Source organism: Acanthochromis polyacanthus, chromosome 8 (genome assembly GCF_021347895.1).
Source record: "Acanthochromis polyacanthus isolate Apoly-LR-REF ecotype Palm Island chromosome 8, KAUST_Apoly_ChrSc, whole genome shotgun sequence".
NCBI classification, from domain to species: Eukaryota; Metazoa; Chordata; class Actinopteri; family Pomacentridae; genus Acanthochromis; species Acanthochromis polyacanthus.
The window spans coordinates 43,104,874-43,121,855 of NC_067120.1; the positions used below are offsets into that span (position 1 = coordinate 43,104,874).

The 16,982-nt window shown below is 40.2% G+C and overlaps 1 protein-coding gene across 15 annotated transcripts in view; it reads right to left on the reverse strand.

Annotated features, from left to right (window-relative positions):
* LOC127535152 (zinc finger protein OZF-like) overlaps positions 1-16,982 on the reverse strand; it is a 201,137-nt gene that overhangs the window by 162,309 nt on the left and 21,846 nt on the right. Inside the window, exon 4 of one of the 15 annotated variants that reach the window (XM_051952274.1) lies at positions 14,230-16,665. The exons of the other annotated variants lie outside the window; for them this stretch is intronic. Coding sequence (XP_051808234.1) covers positions 16,552-16,665 — 114 coding nt within the window. The 3' untranslated portion in view covers positions 14,230-16,551. Of the gene's footprint in view, positions 1-14,229; positions 16,666-16,982 lie in introns of those variants that run through there. 15 annotated transcript variants of the gene reach the window in all.

The following is a 16,982-nucleotide window of genomic DNA, read 5'->3' on the forward strand; positions in this document are numbered from 1 at the left end:
AACCTGTGGAAAAAGCTTTAAACATAGTTATCAATTAAAAGCCCACATGAGAATCCACACAGCTGAGAAGTCATGATCCTGAAACATCTGTGAAAAATAAAGAAGAACTAAGCTTGAAACAACATGTAAGAATTGGTACAGGTTAAAAGTAGATGTTTTAGATTTAAAGCAGCTTTCATCTGTGCTTCAACAACAATTGTGAGGAAGTATGTAAACAATCCTTGATGATTAGACCAGATAGAGTCTGGACTGTGGTGGTGGAGCAGCAGGCAGAAGAACCAAACTGAATGTCTGGATGGATATGGTATTGGTACAGACTGCTACATTTCTGCTATCATGACATCCTTCATCAGCAGAGCACTGATTGGAGATAATGTGAAGCTGTTTGGAACATTTTCACATCCTGCTGAGAGAACATGGCTGTTCAGGTGTGAACATACTGCTGGAATCCACTCAGCTTGAGTTCTGCTGTCTTTCAAGTAAAAGGAGGCAACGAGATACAGAGACATTGTGACAGTAGGACACAACAGAGTGTGTCACTGCAGCAGAGGAGATCTGGACGTGAAATAAAGTTGTAATAAAACGTGCAGCTCCATGACTGCTTCATGAAATGTTTTGAATGTTTTCAAACAGATGAACATTTACAAGTTGTTTCATAATTAATGTAACATTGAAGATCCCCAGCAGAATAACTCTGAGTCAGATATCAAAGACATAACCAACATTATTATGTTTCAAGCAACAGACATGTGGTTTTTACTAGTAGTAGCTGATACACTCCTGCAAATGTTAAAACCAGAAATGTTAAAAAACAGGTGAAGCTGTGCTGCAGTTTCTGCTGGTTACATAAAGGTCTTATGCTATTATTTCTTCTATTGTCACCACATAGGTCATCTGTGTGATTTGTTAGTAGGATCTCATTGTGTCGTCATACAGCACATTGAACCCTTGTATTGTCTTAACGTCCTGAACACTCCTCCTGTCCTCAGGGTCAAAAATGACCTGCCTCCACTGAGCCTCTAAAATAGAGCAGCTTAATGGAATTTTTAACCAAAAATCTATTTTACATGAAGAAACAACCTGTCATGCATCACACACTTTGTGAATGCCTGTTTTTGCTTCCTCAGAGGGTAGAAAGACTGTATTTAATCAGTGAACACCATTCGTTTTTATACCATTGTTCATGCTGTAACTGTTTTCTTTCTTTAAGTAGAGGTTTATTATCACTATTATTGCTGCTAAAGGTACTGCATAGGTGTAAACATTTCTTGTTTTGCAGGAGATAATACTTCTATAGCCTAATAAAGTACCAGAAATGTGCAGAAATGAACTTGAAATGAATTTTTGAAGGGAAACAACAGTGTACTGTATACTGTACAATGGAATATAAAACTACAAAACTCAACTACCAGATACTAGTACTCTCTCATTTTTTGAGTCATTGCTCCCACCCGAAAGATGCATAACCTACATCAATCATAAGAACAGAAAAATAACAGATTCAAGCAAAATATTCCAAACATATTAAGCTCTAATTAACACATGGAGGACAGAATGCAACTGTATTTGTCACACGTGCAGCACACAGTATTTGTTTTACAGTCCTTCTTGTTACTCCTGGATGACTGAAAATATCTGATCTCTGACCTGCTGGGAACTGAAACCTGAAAACTGCCCTCATGGCTTCAGCAATATCAGATTAGTCCATATTAATTTGAAAATCTGCAAATATGACAATCTCAACAGTCCAGAAGTAGCCAGGGTGTAGAATCTTGACCCCACTCTGTATTATGCTAGTTATTTAGTGTTTTGTAACCTCGGTCACTTTTCCATGGGGGTCAATTTTCTATCTGACACCAGGTAAAAAATGACCTGAAGACAGTCTTTGTACCCTGGTGGTGTACAGCTTTGATGAAAATATAAACAAAAACAATGTTTCACTTTTTCTAATGTTGGGGTCACTTGAGGAAAAGTGATCAAATTTCAAGTTGAAAAAGGTCATTTAGGGGCCGTTCTATGCTATTAAACATGGTGGCCTGGTTCATTTTGACCCGAAGACAGCACTAAGGTTCAAACAACAGCAAATCAGTAAAAGTATTTTCCAGTTGAGTTTGCTAAGAATTTACCTCAAGTTTAAATAATGAGTCCACAGTATTATTAGTTATTTAAAGAAATGCATGAGCAGAATTAGCAACAAAAATGACTAAAATGAGACACAAAATGAACATCTCATTTGGATCATTTTGTACATTTCAGTCTGTTTTTAGGGGGAAAAAAGTGTCATAAATCAGACTATAAATGATCTATGAACAAAGCTCTCTGTAAAAAGCCTCAGAATGTTGAATAGAATAAATGTGGACAGTTTCATGACTGTAAGAGAAGATTTCTGGATCAGTTTGTGTCTCATTTGTGTCATTATGTGTTTTGTTTTGGTCTGTTTCCGTCTTTCTGTCTGGTTTTAAACATTTTGCATCTTTTCATGTTATTTTTTTCTTCCATTTTGTTCATTTTGTGCCTTAATTTTGACCATTTTGTGGTTCATTTTGGTCATTTTGTGTGTTTTTAAGTTTATTTCTGTTTAAAATTGTTCATCTTGTGAGTTCTTTTGGTCAGTTCACGTCTATTTCATCATTCTGTGACTCAGTGGCCATTTCTGTTTCAGTTTTCATCTCATTTTAACTCTGAATTGCTCATTTTATCTCTCATTTTAGTCATTTTGCATCACTTTAAGGTTGTTTTTTTTCATTTTCTACATTTTGTGTCTCATTTTCGTCATTTTTGCTTAATTTTAGTCCCATTTTGGACACTTTTATCTTTTTGTTTCACATTTGATGTCCCTTTTCTAATTTTATGGCTCATTGTGGTATTTTTCTATCTTGGTCGGATGTTTTATGTTCCATTTTGGTCATTTTGTGTCCCATTTGAACTGTCCCATAACACTGTTGGACCGTTCAGTAGACTCTGTTTGGGTCTTTTTCTCACTACTGAAAAGAGAGAAGAACTAACAACTGTTACCACATTCCATATTCTGAAGAAAAACATGGAAACACTTGAGAAAGTCAGTTTAACACACAAAGCTTGGAGATATTGGAGAGTTGTGATGAAGATTTCAAGTGTGAAACTTGTGAAGACATTGTGAGCAAAGACTGTGACAGAAAAATGAAGCCTCCTCAGCCAGATAGGAAACATTCAGGTAAGACAGAAGTCCAGACAACGAGCTGCAACTCAGCTCCAGATATCAAACTACACACTGACATGTTAGACTGAAGTTTTCACAACACTGACAAGCTAACATTTGCTCATTTTGTGCCTTATTTTGTTCAGTTTGCATCCTTGGGGTTGTTAGTGGATAAAATGTTGTCATTTTTCATCTTTTGTTGTTTTTGTTCCATTTTGGTGACTTAAAGGCTGTTTTTGTTGAATGTGGTCATTTTATGTCTCATTGAGGCTCATTTTCATCATTTGGTCTCTAACCTTGGTCACTTTTTGTGTTTAGGATTGTTTTTACTCCTTAATTTTCGTGCCTTTAAAGTTTTTTGTTCCATTGTGAACATTTTGTGTCTCATTTAGATCATTTTTTGTATCATTTTGGACATTTTGCATCTGTTTAAGGTTTTTTTGTTTCATTTTATGTCTCATTTTGTGCATTTCAGTCTGTTTTTAGGGAAAAAGTGTCATAAATCAGACTGTAAATGATATATGAACAAACCTTTCTGTAAAAACTTTCAGAATGTTGAATAGAATAAATGTGGACTGACTAGGTAACCTTACAGAACCTTTACTGTTGTGATGTACGCATTAACCTGACTTTATACACTCCAAGAAAAAATATATATCTAACCACTGTGATAGGGATAAATAGAAGTTCCAATCTGTTGATTTTAATTGCAGGATAATGCTTTATAGACTGCACAGTGGTTAGCACTTTCGCCTTGCAGCAAGAAGATCCCAGTTCAAATCCCGGGGTGGGCCTGGGATCTTTCTGCATGGAGTTTGCATGTTTTCCCTGTGCATGCGTGGGTTTTCTCCGGGTACTTCGGTTTCTTCCCACAGTCCCAAAAAAAGCTGAGGTTAATTGATTACTCTAAGTTGTCCGTAGGTGTGAATGTGAGTGTGATTGTTTGTCTGTATATGTAGCCCTGTGACAGACTGGTGACCTGTCCAGGGTGTCCCCTGCCTTCACCCGAGTCAGCTGGGATAGACTCCAGCACCCCCATGACCCTCGTGAGGATAAAGCGGTGTATAGAGAATGAATGAATGGATGGATGGATGAAATAAACAGGCATTTGTGTAGTTCACACACATTCATCAGGTTCTAGCATTATTTGATTATAAATCACAGGTTATAATCTCATACTGTGTTCCCTTATTTTGCTGTCACTCTGCCAGAGCCCCATTCTTATGGCTGATTCATGGATCTCATACCTGTATGATTCTTGACAGACTTTAAATGTATTTTTTATAATCCTGTTAAATGTTGAGTAGAATAAAGCAGATGAAAAATAAACAGATGATATAATGTGTGCTTGTAATGAAGAACTCAGAGTCAGGATTTTTAGTTTCATTTCATCACTAGAACAGGACTTAAAGACTCACATCAGGATCAAGTGTGGCTGCACAAAAAGCTGATTTTCACTGGACAATAATGTGTGAAAGTCTGTCAGCAGTTTGGAGATTCACTGCTTCCTCTCTCATTTCACACTTTGTGCAGCTCAAATGCTTTTAGTTCAAGTGAGCGTCAGAGGAACACCACATCCTGATTTTCACTCTCAACATTTGACTGGAAAAAGACGCAAACACCACATTTGGCTCCTGGTAGAATCACAACTTCCATCTTTGAAGAGGAACAAGTTTACAAGGAATCATTTAGAAGGATTTGACAAAGAAACACATTTAATCCATGAATGTGAAAACATGTTTGTGAGGGACAGAGTCATGGAGAGACTCAACTATCTGTTCAACACTGTTTCTGTACCAGGAGGAGACTCTGGAGACTCAACTCAGCACAGAAACACTGAGGAACCAGAATCCAGGATAGAGAGTTTTAGTGAATGTGGTGTTGAAGGTGTGGAGGTGGATCAGAGAGTCAGAGGAGACTCTGTAGAAGGACAGAGTTCCAGCAGGAACGTCCACATAAACTGAAACTCTGTGAGAGACTGAGGAGGACCTGATGGATGTTTGACTGTTATTGTGCCAGACAGAGCAAGCATCACTATGAGCAACCCTGTCTCCACAAAATTACGTTCTCAGACAACTAAAATGCATTTTTAATCACGTTGCAACAGAAACGTAATTGGTCTGGCGTTACGTTGATCTGTATCGTATTCAAAATGTGTTTGTTGCTTGTTAAATGGATGCTGCAGTCACATGTTTGTGGATACAGCGCGGTGCTGTCATGTCTTCTGTCAAGTACCACAAGAAAAGACAGGAAAATAAATCCTCCCTTTGCAATTTCATCGGGACGAAGTCCTCAGTGTGTTTTAATAATAATTCTCCTGCGCAGTGTTTTATTCTGACAGTGACATGAAACAAGAAAACTGGAATGAATGTTGATTCAGTCTCCCTTGTAGTTTTCCCCTAGCTGTCATGTCATTCATACTTTAACACTGCCATGGGCCAGATCGGCCTTTTGGAATAGCCTCGTGGAGACTTCATTCCAGCTACACGGCAGCGGTTTGGATTTCTGATTTACTTTGTATGTTGCTTACTGGAACGCTTTCATTTAGGACCGGAAGTGCACGCTTCACTCCGCTTTCGTCGTTCTGTAACCAATCAGAGCGTGGCTAAATATTAAAGCTGTGCTGCAGCGACCAGACAGAACAGCGACACCTAGTGTGTCTGCATTGAAATTACATGTTCCTTCTTGAAAACCAGGGCAGAAAGGTTCACTGTGCCACATTTATTCAACCTTTTCAAAACGCTTTTTGTAATACGTTTTAGATGCAGTTTGCAGATGTTTCTGAAGATGTGTAGTGAATTCTCCTTGTATTATCAGACCACCCCTGACCAAAGTGCACTTCTTCAATATAACGTCTCAATACATGAAGTTTAAAGTTTAACAGCTGTAATGTGCAGCAGCCAGTTCAAAAAGGCGTCTACATTGATCAGTAAAATAAATTCTTCACGCACGTTTAACAGCTTTCTACCAGCATTCCTGTCTTGCATCATCTGCAGTAGCTGCTTTCCACCATCATCATTTTTCATATTCCTTGTAGCTATCAACTATAACAACCAGTTGACTGAAGCAGCTGGTACATGAGACGTCCATTTGGTGTTAACACCCCCCCTTTTTGTGACTCACAGGATCTGAAGTAGAAAGTCTGAGTTAACAAAGAAACCTGACAACCACCATTAACTCTGACTGAGGCTTTAGTTTTTGTCGAGCCGGTGTACACAAAGTAAGCCTGCTTATACTGAACTTGCTTCATAGCAGCCCTCAGAGGAACAAAGTTAGATTTTTGGTGCCACGAAAATGTGAGCCACATTTCTAGATATTATTCATTAAATATTGTCAGCACAAACTGTAGAGTGACTAGGTTTTTCCTAGAACTAATCCTCTGTCACAGAATGCTGACATTTCTTATTGCTGGGGGGCTTATTATTGAATAAAATCATCTACAAGGCTATGTGTATGTACCTCAGTTGCTGAACTCCGAAGGCAAGACAGGGGCTCCCCAGAATTCTTCCACTTAATTCCGCTGTTTTAAATGAGATGAAAATAAGATTCTATTAAAAAAATAAAGCAATATACTATTCATACTTACATGTAATTGTGTAATTATGTAGTGCCCTGCCACAATAAATAAGTTCTTAAGTCAAAGTCAACTTCAAGTATTTGTAAAAATGAATTTAAATGAAGTAAAATGATTTATTGACAGGTAACACACAACACAGTGTGAAGTCAAAGACTTAACAGTGGGAGGGAAGCAATGCTATATAACCTTAGGTCTGATGAGAAACTTGGAGCTTGGCCGGGCATTTCTCTTTAGAGGTGTTCTGTTTCTCCATCCAGCCTCAGTTGTGATCATGTGGTTATGTGATGAAGACTTTGGACAGCAGGTACAAAAAAGTTTACTGGTGCAATTGAAACCCCTTTCTTTGTGTGGCGTGGAGAGGGAGCTCTAAGAGGAGGGGAATGGAGAATGGGGAAAAATGGCTAGGATTCAAATAAATGTTGCGACAACGCCACCCAGGGGAATTTCACCCCCGGGACATTCAATTCAACATGATCAACCAAGGACCATTAAACACTGAAGGCACACAGGTTCATATTCACTTGGGCAGAGACGCGTTTCCAAAAATATAACAATTTCTTTATTAATTATGGCATTAAATATAAGAAGCAAGCCACCAGTTTAAAATAAAGAATCAGAAGTACTTAACTTAAACAATAAAGGGAGCAGGCTGGCTTACCATGGCGGCAGGCAAACAAAAAGAACCAAAAAGAAGAAAAAAGGGGTCCAAATAGTCACACCTGTGACACAACACACCAAGGAAAAAGGGGATCCGTGATCCGCCACCAGGGATTAAACTGCCGCCGAGGTTCATCAAACCTGCACAAAAGAAACAAATAATTAGTACTCCTGATTCAGCAGTGCTGGTGACCAGACCAATATACGCAATTAAAACACAAACACACACACACACACACACACACACACACACACACACACACACACACACACACACACACACACACACACACACACACACTCACTCACTCCACACAACAGCATTTAAAACACAGGTACAATATGGGGCATAATAATCCTCATAGCCTGAGGCTTTTAACATCAGAAGTACGATGCAGTAACTCTAACACATTGGCGATAAGCCTAATGAAAATACACGCCAACACGGTCAAAAACAGCGAATTGTAGACACTAAAAAGAGAGCCGTAACAAAGAGAGCCGAAACAGTAGTGATGGGACAAATGAACCGAGGCATCGAGGCGTGTCTCGAGTAAAAGTGGGCGTGTCAGATGAAGCTTCGCTTCGAGGCTTGGGTCGCTTCTGAAAAAGTCACGTGACCGATGACAAACGAGGCCTCGGTTTGTGCAGATCACGTGATTGGTTCGTTCAACGTATCGCTGTCCCATAAAAACGTTTCAGATCTCGAGCCCCACTGTGGGTGTTGTTGGCGTTTGTGGAGAGAGGAGTGAGAGCGAGTTGTAGTTAGTATTATTCAGTAAGTATTATTAGTTAGTATTATTCGGTGTGAAATAGCAGTAGCTGGAGGAGTAGGAGAAGTGTAGGAAGAGCAGCAGTTTAGATTATTTCCCAACTGCAGTGCTTTGGTGTGAGGCATTATATATTTTTTCTTTTACATTGGTTTATGGATTGTGTAAAATTATGGGTGTTTGTGTGTCAGTTTTACCATTTGTAAATGTCACTCCTGTATTTGGTGTCTGCACCTTCTGTCACCTTCTTCAGTTACATGGGAACTAGACACTACTTTGACGTGTATGTAAAGAAGCCACTGGGAGCCACAGTTCTACAGCAGGGCCTGCAAAGCATCTGTTAGTTTCTGTGTTACCTATTCTGAAAGACAGCATGTGTAAGTGAAATATGTACAAAAGTTTTATTTATTATTCATAAAATGAGCTGTAAATTATACACTGGTGTTGGGTAATGATTAATTCATGTGATGGTGCATATATATATATATATATTTATATTTATATTGTGGTGACAGTGATTTTACAAGAAAACACTGTAAGAACATTCAAATTCCTGCCAGTTCCATGTTTGTTGGTTGTATCACAAATACTCTCTCACAGACGGAGCAAGGAAGAAAGAGGAAGTCCTCACCTGTGTGGGAGTATTTTGAGTTGACTACTCATAATAAGGTTTTTATGTGGGAAAACTCATAATATATTGGATACCTGCCATATATTGAACTATCAGTCCTAATATGTATGATTTTATTAAAGGTGAGGTGTTCCAAGGAGCTGGAGAAATATTGTCCAAAAAAAAGAAACCACCTAAATCCCAGCTCTGTGGAAAAATTCTCATATTTTTGAATAATATCAAATAAAATGCTGTCCCTACTTTAGTTTTGCAATGATACCACAAGCACAGTCACAAAACAAAAAGAAGCACAAGCACATTTTATTTATGTCGCCCTTATTACAATTAAAAGTATTTAAACACTTTACAGAGATCCAGAACCTGACCTCAATCAAGCAGTCAAACTACAGATCTCAAATCTCTCCCCATTTGTTTCCACTTTCCTCTCTATCTCTGCTGTCAGGAAAAACAGACACTATATTAAGTATATTACATGTTTATTGGCATTATCATTTAAACACAATTCAAAGCTTCACATAGCAAAGCCAGTGTGTCATTATAGGCACTCTGCCTGTTTTACTTTTATTTGTCCACTTGATGGCGCAGTAGAGCAAAAGAAGCACCATGAAGCTTCGAACCATGAGTGAACCAACTGGATGGAAAGCCTCAGTGCTTCATGAAGCTTCATCTTGCCATCACTACGAAACAGCAGGCCCGGCGAAAAGAAAGAGGTCACAAAAGAGACGAAACAGCAGCCAGTCCAGGGAACGATGGCGTCCAGTGAACCACGCGTCTAGCTGCAACCTAATAAAGGTAAACAATTGAGCATAATTATCATTAAATAACATCACCTGGGCTTCATTGATCACTTCATCATTGGAGCGATACATACCCGGTTAGCCGTGGCGCAGCGTAGCAGCAATGCAGGCGGAGGCAATCCAACGAAAACAGCAGCAAATAGACTGCAGCAACCACACAACAACACATGAGTTAACACATCAGATCACATAATACGGACCACGTAGCTTACCCTGTCGTCACAGAAGCACCCACGGCACGCTGAACGGAGCGACCCGTCTCCCAGCGTCACTAAACAAAGTAAAGCAGGCTGTCACTAAATGCACCGCACATCACATAAAGATGGAAGGGGAAAAATAGTGATGTTACAGTCGAGCCAGTTTGCTCGACACAGTGCCGAGCGTTTGAAGCGAAAGTGTTCCGAGACGGTGTTTCGATCCCTTCTTTTGAGAGACGTTAGGGAGAGTATACATTTAGTTAGAATTTAGTTTAGATATATCTAGTTGCATTTCATACATTAAATAACACACAGATACATATGCATAGATTCACTCATACACAACACACATTCATTCATAGAAACACATATACATATATGCACACAAACATACATATATAATGTTTGCTAGTTAGCTAGACTGCAAGATTGTCTTAAGGACATTAAAACCTGGATGACTTTTAACTTCCTACTGCTAAATTCAGACAAAACTGAAGTCATTGTATTTGGCCCCAAACATCTTAGAAACTCGCTTTCAAAGCAAATAGTTACTCTGGATGGCATCACATTGGCCTCCAGTACTACTGTGAGGAATCTTGGAGTTATTTTTGACCAGGACATGTCCTTTAACTCACACATAAAGCAAGTCTGTAGGACTTCCTTTTTTCACCTGCGTAATATTGTAAAAATCAGGAACATTCTGTCTCAGAGTGATGCAGAAAAACTAGTTCATGCTTTTGTTACTTCCAGGCTTTTCTATTGCAATTCCTTATTATCGGGTTGTCCAAATAGCTCTCTTAACCATCTACAGTTGATCCAAAACGCAGCTGCGAGAGTACTGACAGGAGTTAGCAAAAGAGATCATATTTCCCCTATACTTGCTTCTCTTCACTGGCTTCCTGTTAAATCCAGAATAGAATTTAAAATCCTTCTTCTGACATATAAAGCTCTTAATAACCAATCTCCATCATATCTTAAAGATCTGATAGTACCTTATTATCCTAGTAGAACTCTTCGCTCTCAAACTGCAGGCTTACTTGTTGTTCCTAGAATTTCTAAAAGTAGAATGGGAGGCAGAGCCTTCAGTTATCAGGCGCCTCTCTTGTGGAACCTGCTCCCAGTTTGGGTTCGGGAGGCAGATACCCTCTCTATCTTTAAGACCAGGCTTAAAACGTTCCTTTTTGACAAATCTTATAGTTAGGGCTGACTGGGTGACCCACAGGGGTTTGGCTTGTGTCTTCATTGCACAGCTGACTCCCTCTTGGACGTCCCTTCGTTCAGCCCCTAGTCATGCTGCTATAGGCCTAGGCTGCTGGGGGACTTTTCTTGACGCACTGAGCCCTTCTCTATCTACCTTTACATTTAATATGTATACCGTTATTGCAGTACATTCACTCTGTTTCCCCCTGTGCTATTTCTCCGAGTGTCCCTGGTCCCAGAGCTGGATGCTTCAGATCTGCGGTCGATGTTCCACCAGCTGGTCCAGTCTCCATCATGTCCACTGTGGGACGCTGCTGCTGACCTTCCTCCAGCCCTCCACGTCCAACTCCCCTTTTCCACCAGTCAACTCTGCATTGCCTTCACTATACTTGTTATGCTAACTTACATACTGTTTGAATTTTACTGCTAGCTATATATGGAGTATGTTTAATGTCAGAGCCGTACATCATAAGAGTAAACTATGAGTCAGTTTTCAATGTTAGCTTATACTTTGTTTGTGTCACATATCCTGTCATGCATGTATCCAAATGTGTGTTGTGTTTTCCTTGCTTTCCCACCCCTCCCTCTTCTCCCATCCCTCCCCCTTGCCCTCCTCTGTCCTTCTCAACCTGCCCGGCCAGCAGGCAGATGGGTCCCCCCTATATAGAGCCGGGTTCTGCTCGAGGTTTCTTCCCTGTTAAAAGGGTGTTTTCCTTGCCACTGTCGCCTTTGGGCTTGCTCTGGGGGTCAGGCATATGGGTTCTGTAAAGCGTCTTGAGACGATTTGATTGTAATTGACACTATATAAATAAAATTGAATTGAATTGTTTTAAAACATTTATTGCAAGTACAAAGCAGTGTGAGACAAGCAATCCTGAGGCTTTTTCATTTTTTTCCACTTGGATGCAGTTCTGACACAGGACCAGCAGATGTCACTCTTCTGGTTGTGTCAAATGCTTCGAAGCAATGTGTCATTCTTGAAGCAGATGTGTCAAAGTGGTTCATTGCTTCATGAAGCTTCGATTTCACCATCACTAGGAAAAAGCCCATTACCTGTACCAACGATATTATGTATGCCCCGATCGATCACGCCAGATCCAGCCCGCTTGGCTGCAGTTACAACCACAGGGAGAGCTCAAGAGAAAGTATGAGACCGAGGTAAAGCCACCCACCTGTGTATATATATGCAGCGGCGCCGGATGCCGCCCCGCTGTCGCAGCGACGATTGAAATAGCGCAGTGCCACACAGTGGCTAGGAGGGAGAAACCATCCGGCCACATCTGCACAAGTAAAATGTGGTAACTGCAAGCTGTTTCTTCTGAGATCCGTTTATGATGTGCTGTATTTTTTATGATGACCAATTTTAAGATTGTGTCAAATTTTCAGGGTGTCTGAAAACTTTTTTCCCCTCACTGTATCTGTTAAAGCATGAAAATGTGCCGTTATAAAAATGCCACTATCTCCAGACACATACAGTGCCTTGTGAAAGTATTCGGCCCCCTTGAACTTTTCAACCTTTTCCCACATTTCAGGCTTCAAACATAAAGATATAAAATTTTAATTTTTTGTCAAGAATCAACAACAAGTGGGACACAATCGTGAAGTGGAACGAAATTTATTGGATATTTTAAACTTTTTTAACAAATAAAAACCTGAAAAGTGGGGCGTGCAATATTATTGGCCCCCTTGCATTAATACTTTGTAGTGCCACCTTTTGCTGCAATTACAGCTGCAAGTCGCTTGGGGTATGTCTCTATCAGTTTTGCACATCCAGAGACTGAAATTCTTGCCCAGTCTTCCTTGCAAAACAGCTCGAGCTCAGTGAGGTTGGATGGAGAGCGTTTGTGAACAGCAGTCTTCAGCTCTGCCCACAGATTCTCCATTGGATTCAGGTCTGGACTTTGACTTGGCCATTCTAACACCTGGATACGTTTATTTGTGAACCATTCCATTGTAGATTTGGCTTTATGTTTTGGATCATTGTCCTGTTGGAAGATAAATCTCCGTCCCAGTCTCAGGTCTTTTGCAGACTCCAACAGGTTTTCTTCCAGAATGCTCCTGTATTTGGCTCCATTCATCTTCCCATCAATTTTAACCATCTTCCCTGTCCCTGCTGAAGAAAAGCAGGCCCAAACCATGAGGCTGCCACCACCATATTTGACAGTGGGGATGGTGTGTTCAGGGTGATGAGCTGTGTTGCTTTTACGCCAAACATATCGTTTTGCATTGTGGCCAAAAAGTTGGATTTTGCTTTCATCTGACCAGAGCACCTTCTTCCACATGTTTGGTGTGTCTCCCAGGTGGCTTGTGGCAAACTTCAAACCAGACTTTTTATGGATATCTTTGAGAAATGGCTTTCTTCTTGTCACTCTTCCATAAAGGCCAGATTTGTGCAGTGTACGACTGATTGTTGTCCTATGGACAGACTCTCCCACCTCAGCTGTAGATCTCTGCAGTTCATCCAGAGTGATCATGGGCCTCTTGGCTGCATCTCTGATCAGTCTTCTCCTTGTTGGAGGTGAAAGTTTAGAGGGACGGCCGGGTCTTGGTAGATTTGCAGTGGTCTGATACTCCTTCCATTTCAATATGATTGCTTGCACAGTGCTCCTTGAGATGTTTAAAACTTGGGAAATCTTTTTTTATCCAAATCCGGCTTTAAACTTCTCCACAACAGTATCTGGGACCTGCCTGGTGTGTTCCTTGGTCTTCATGATGCTCTCTGCACTTTAAACAGAACCCTGAGACTATCACAGAGCAGGTGCATTTATACGGAGACTTGATTACACACAGGTGGATTCTATTTATCATCATCAGTCATTTAGGACAACATTGGATCATTCAGAGATCCTCACTGAACTTCTGGAGTGAGTTTGCTGCACTGAAAGTAAAGGGGCCCAATAATATTGCACGCCCCACTTTTCAGGTTTTTATTTGTTAACCCTTTAAGTCCCCCCATTGTACAAGTCCGCCAGGACATATTTTTACATTTTTACATGCTGTCGTGCCATTTTTTGGAGTATTTTTATTTGCTTTACATCAAAATGACCCTGATATTCCAAATTTTAATATGTATTTAGTTATGTCTTAACTACTACAATAAATTGCTTAAAAGTGCAATACACCTTAAAACAATGAAAATCGTTTTTGTTTTTTCACAAATATTTCAAAATACAGAAATTGCATAGCTGGATCCCTCAGTTTTGTGAATGTAAAAAAGTTGCACAATATCCTTTAGAACCACAGGAAATTTATTTGGAGTCTGTACATCACTTGCTTTTTGAGATATGGTCAATTTTGTAAACTGAAAATCCCCCGAAAATAAAGAACAATGCAAAATTTGCAAAGACACAACATTGGTATCAAAAGAAACTATTTAAAATAGTGCAATCAAATTTCTAATTGCGCCAGATACTTATGAACACATATTTTATGTACAAAACCATGATAAGACCATAAAGAGTGCATTTGAAAATAAAAGAAAATCTTTTTTACTGAGTTCAATCAGAAACAGTGTTTTGAGGGCTGCCTGGTCCAAGTACTTGGACAGTTTGATGGAGAAGGGTTGTCCACATATTCTAACAGAGGTGGCTGGACATCTGGCCTCCTTTTAGGCAGGAAATGTGGCAGAGAAGGTAAGCTGTCAGGGTCCTTCTCAGTTTTCCAGCCATCTGTAGGAAGTGCCTCTGGCCTAGAGCGCTCGCTGGTGGAGCGGCTGCTGCAGCCTCTCCTGGCTGGAGCCAGGGCTCTGCCTCTCCCTCTGGCTCTCGCTGGGGTACCAGGAGAGCAGGAGACCTCCATTCTCCTCTTCCTCCTCCTCGTCCTCCTAATACTTCTTTCCAACATTGTCAACACTGCACACAGAAAAAGTTTTGCGTTACGTTAGATGTTTGCAGCGCATGACTTGTAAAAATGATGCGTATTTTGCGCAGTATGCTTTCGGCGGCGTTACATGTATATCACGTTTTTTTTTTTTTTTTTTTACTTTTTTCCAACTCAAAACAAGCAACTTCTCATGAATATATACTTACATGTCATTGGAATGATCAATTCCTTCGATACGGTTGGCTGCATCCGTGCTGGTGACAGAATCGAGGCCAGATGGGTGGCTGGACGCTTCATCCAACGCTGTAAGTTGATGGAGAACTACGCGGCAGATGTAAAATAATTTGGCGCAACCAAGTTTTTGTGGCTCCATAACTGTGTGATAGTGGGTCAAAGGTGTGTTTGATGGATGTCTGGTGTGTGTGGGCTGTGTGTCTGAGTGTTTTTGTAAAATAAAGTAGGGGTGAAACCGAGGGAGAGAGTGCGCCTCTGTGCAGGCTGTTTTTCGGGTTTGGCGGAAAAACTACAATTCCCAGCAAACACGTCACTTCCTGTTATTGGGGACGGGAGCCTCTCAGGTATGGACACGTAAGAATCATGTGACAGGTTGTGGCCACACCGTGATCACGTTTATTTCAACTGAGAAGCCCTGCAAAAACCCGCGGTCTCTGTTTATATAGATTTACGCCGTGTGCGCTTTATTGTGTATTTTTACAAACCCATCACTGCAACGAGAAAACACTCTGAGACCTGGTAAATGTGTGAAATGATAGACTGACTCCCCAGATTTTATATGCAAAAAGAATTATTGATCTATCTTATCTGGTTTCAAATCGACAGCCAATCAAAAATCAATATGCAAAACGTAGCGCCGGCGCTACGTGGGGCCTTAAAGGGTTAAAAAAGTTTAAAATATCCAATAAATTTCATTCCACTTCACGATTGTGTCCCAATTGTTGTTGATTCTTGACAAAAAATTAGAATTTTATATCTTTATGTTTGAAGCCTGAAATACGGCGAAAGGTTGAAAAGTTCAAGGGGGCCGAATACTTTCACAAGGCACTGTATATGTGGTCATGGTTCCATGATGCCAATGTCATGGTTATGACTGGATGCAGCTAATTTATAAAGAAATGATTCAAACTACGTGTCAGCTTTCAAAGATGGGACTTTTCATCCAATACTTCATGTTTTTTTTAAATTTCAACTCACACATAATCAGATTAGTTGATCTACTGGTTCAATATTGGAGATTCTTCATCATTGTCGAGGGATAGATAGATATGAATCCGAAGGCCAGTAATCTCTTAAATTAATTATGATTAATCATCAGAGAATCACTGAACCAGCTCTGCATCTAACGGGTTCCTGCAGCCCAGAGGGATCTGAGGAACGATTAAGGTGGTAATCGAGGAAATTCGCCCTGCTGCTCACTGCCTCCTTTCAGACGTCTATCCCTCGACCACTGATAATTAATTTAACTGAGTAACCACTTTGAATGGTTTCATTAATTTACCAGTCACGTCTGTTAACGACAGCTTTCCTCTTAATGGATTTGGCAACAAAGCAACGAAGACACTAAACAAGACATTAGACCTGAATTCTGTGAAGCCGGATCTCAAGGACTTTAAGTTTGCGAAGGACTTCATGAACTTTTATTGAACTCTGCATGGAGAAATCTTCTTGGCAGGGGTTCAGTCTGTGTCCAATGTGCATACACTGGTGTCATTGTAGGGTTCCTTGTTGGTTGGACGTTGGTCCAGACTGGTCAAGGCAGCAGTGTTCACCATTGGCAGAGTGCTGACAAGTCTGAGAGTTTTGTCCATCTGTTCCGTTCTGCTTGGAAAACAAACACACAAACACAGAGAACGTCAGTGTTTCCTGCAGCATTGAAGAACTGATGCCTTGCCTGAGATAGAGAGCACTGCAAATGACATCTGAAGAAACTTAACTGTTGGAATTTAACATTCAGTTGTCTGATTACGTCAGAATTCCGAATCTATCCTACATCCCCAGATTAACCTGGACCAGATTTCTGTGTCAAAACGAATACAGGTTAGACTGAACGATAGCTGATAATGTGTTAACAGAATTCAACTGACCACAGTTGTTCAAAACAGTTTTGAAACAATTTTGCAGCAATATCCAAAATTATC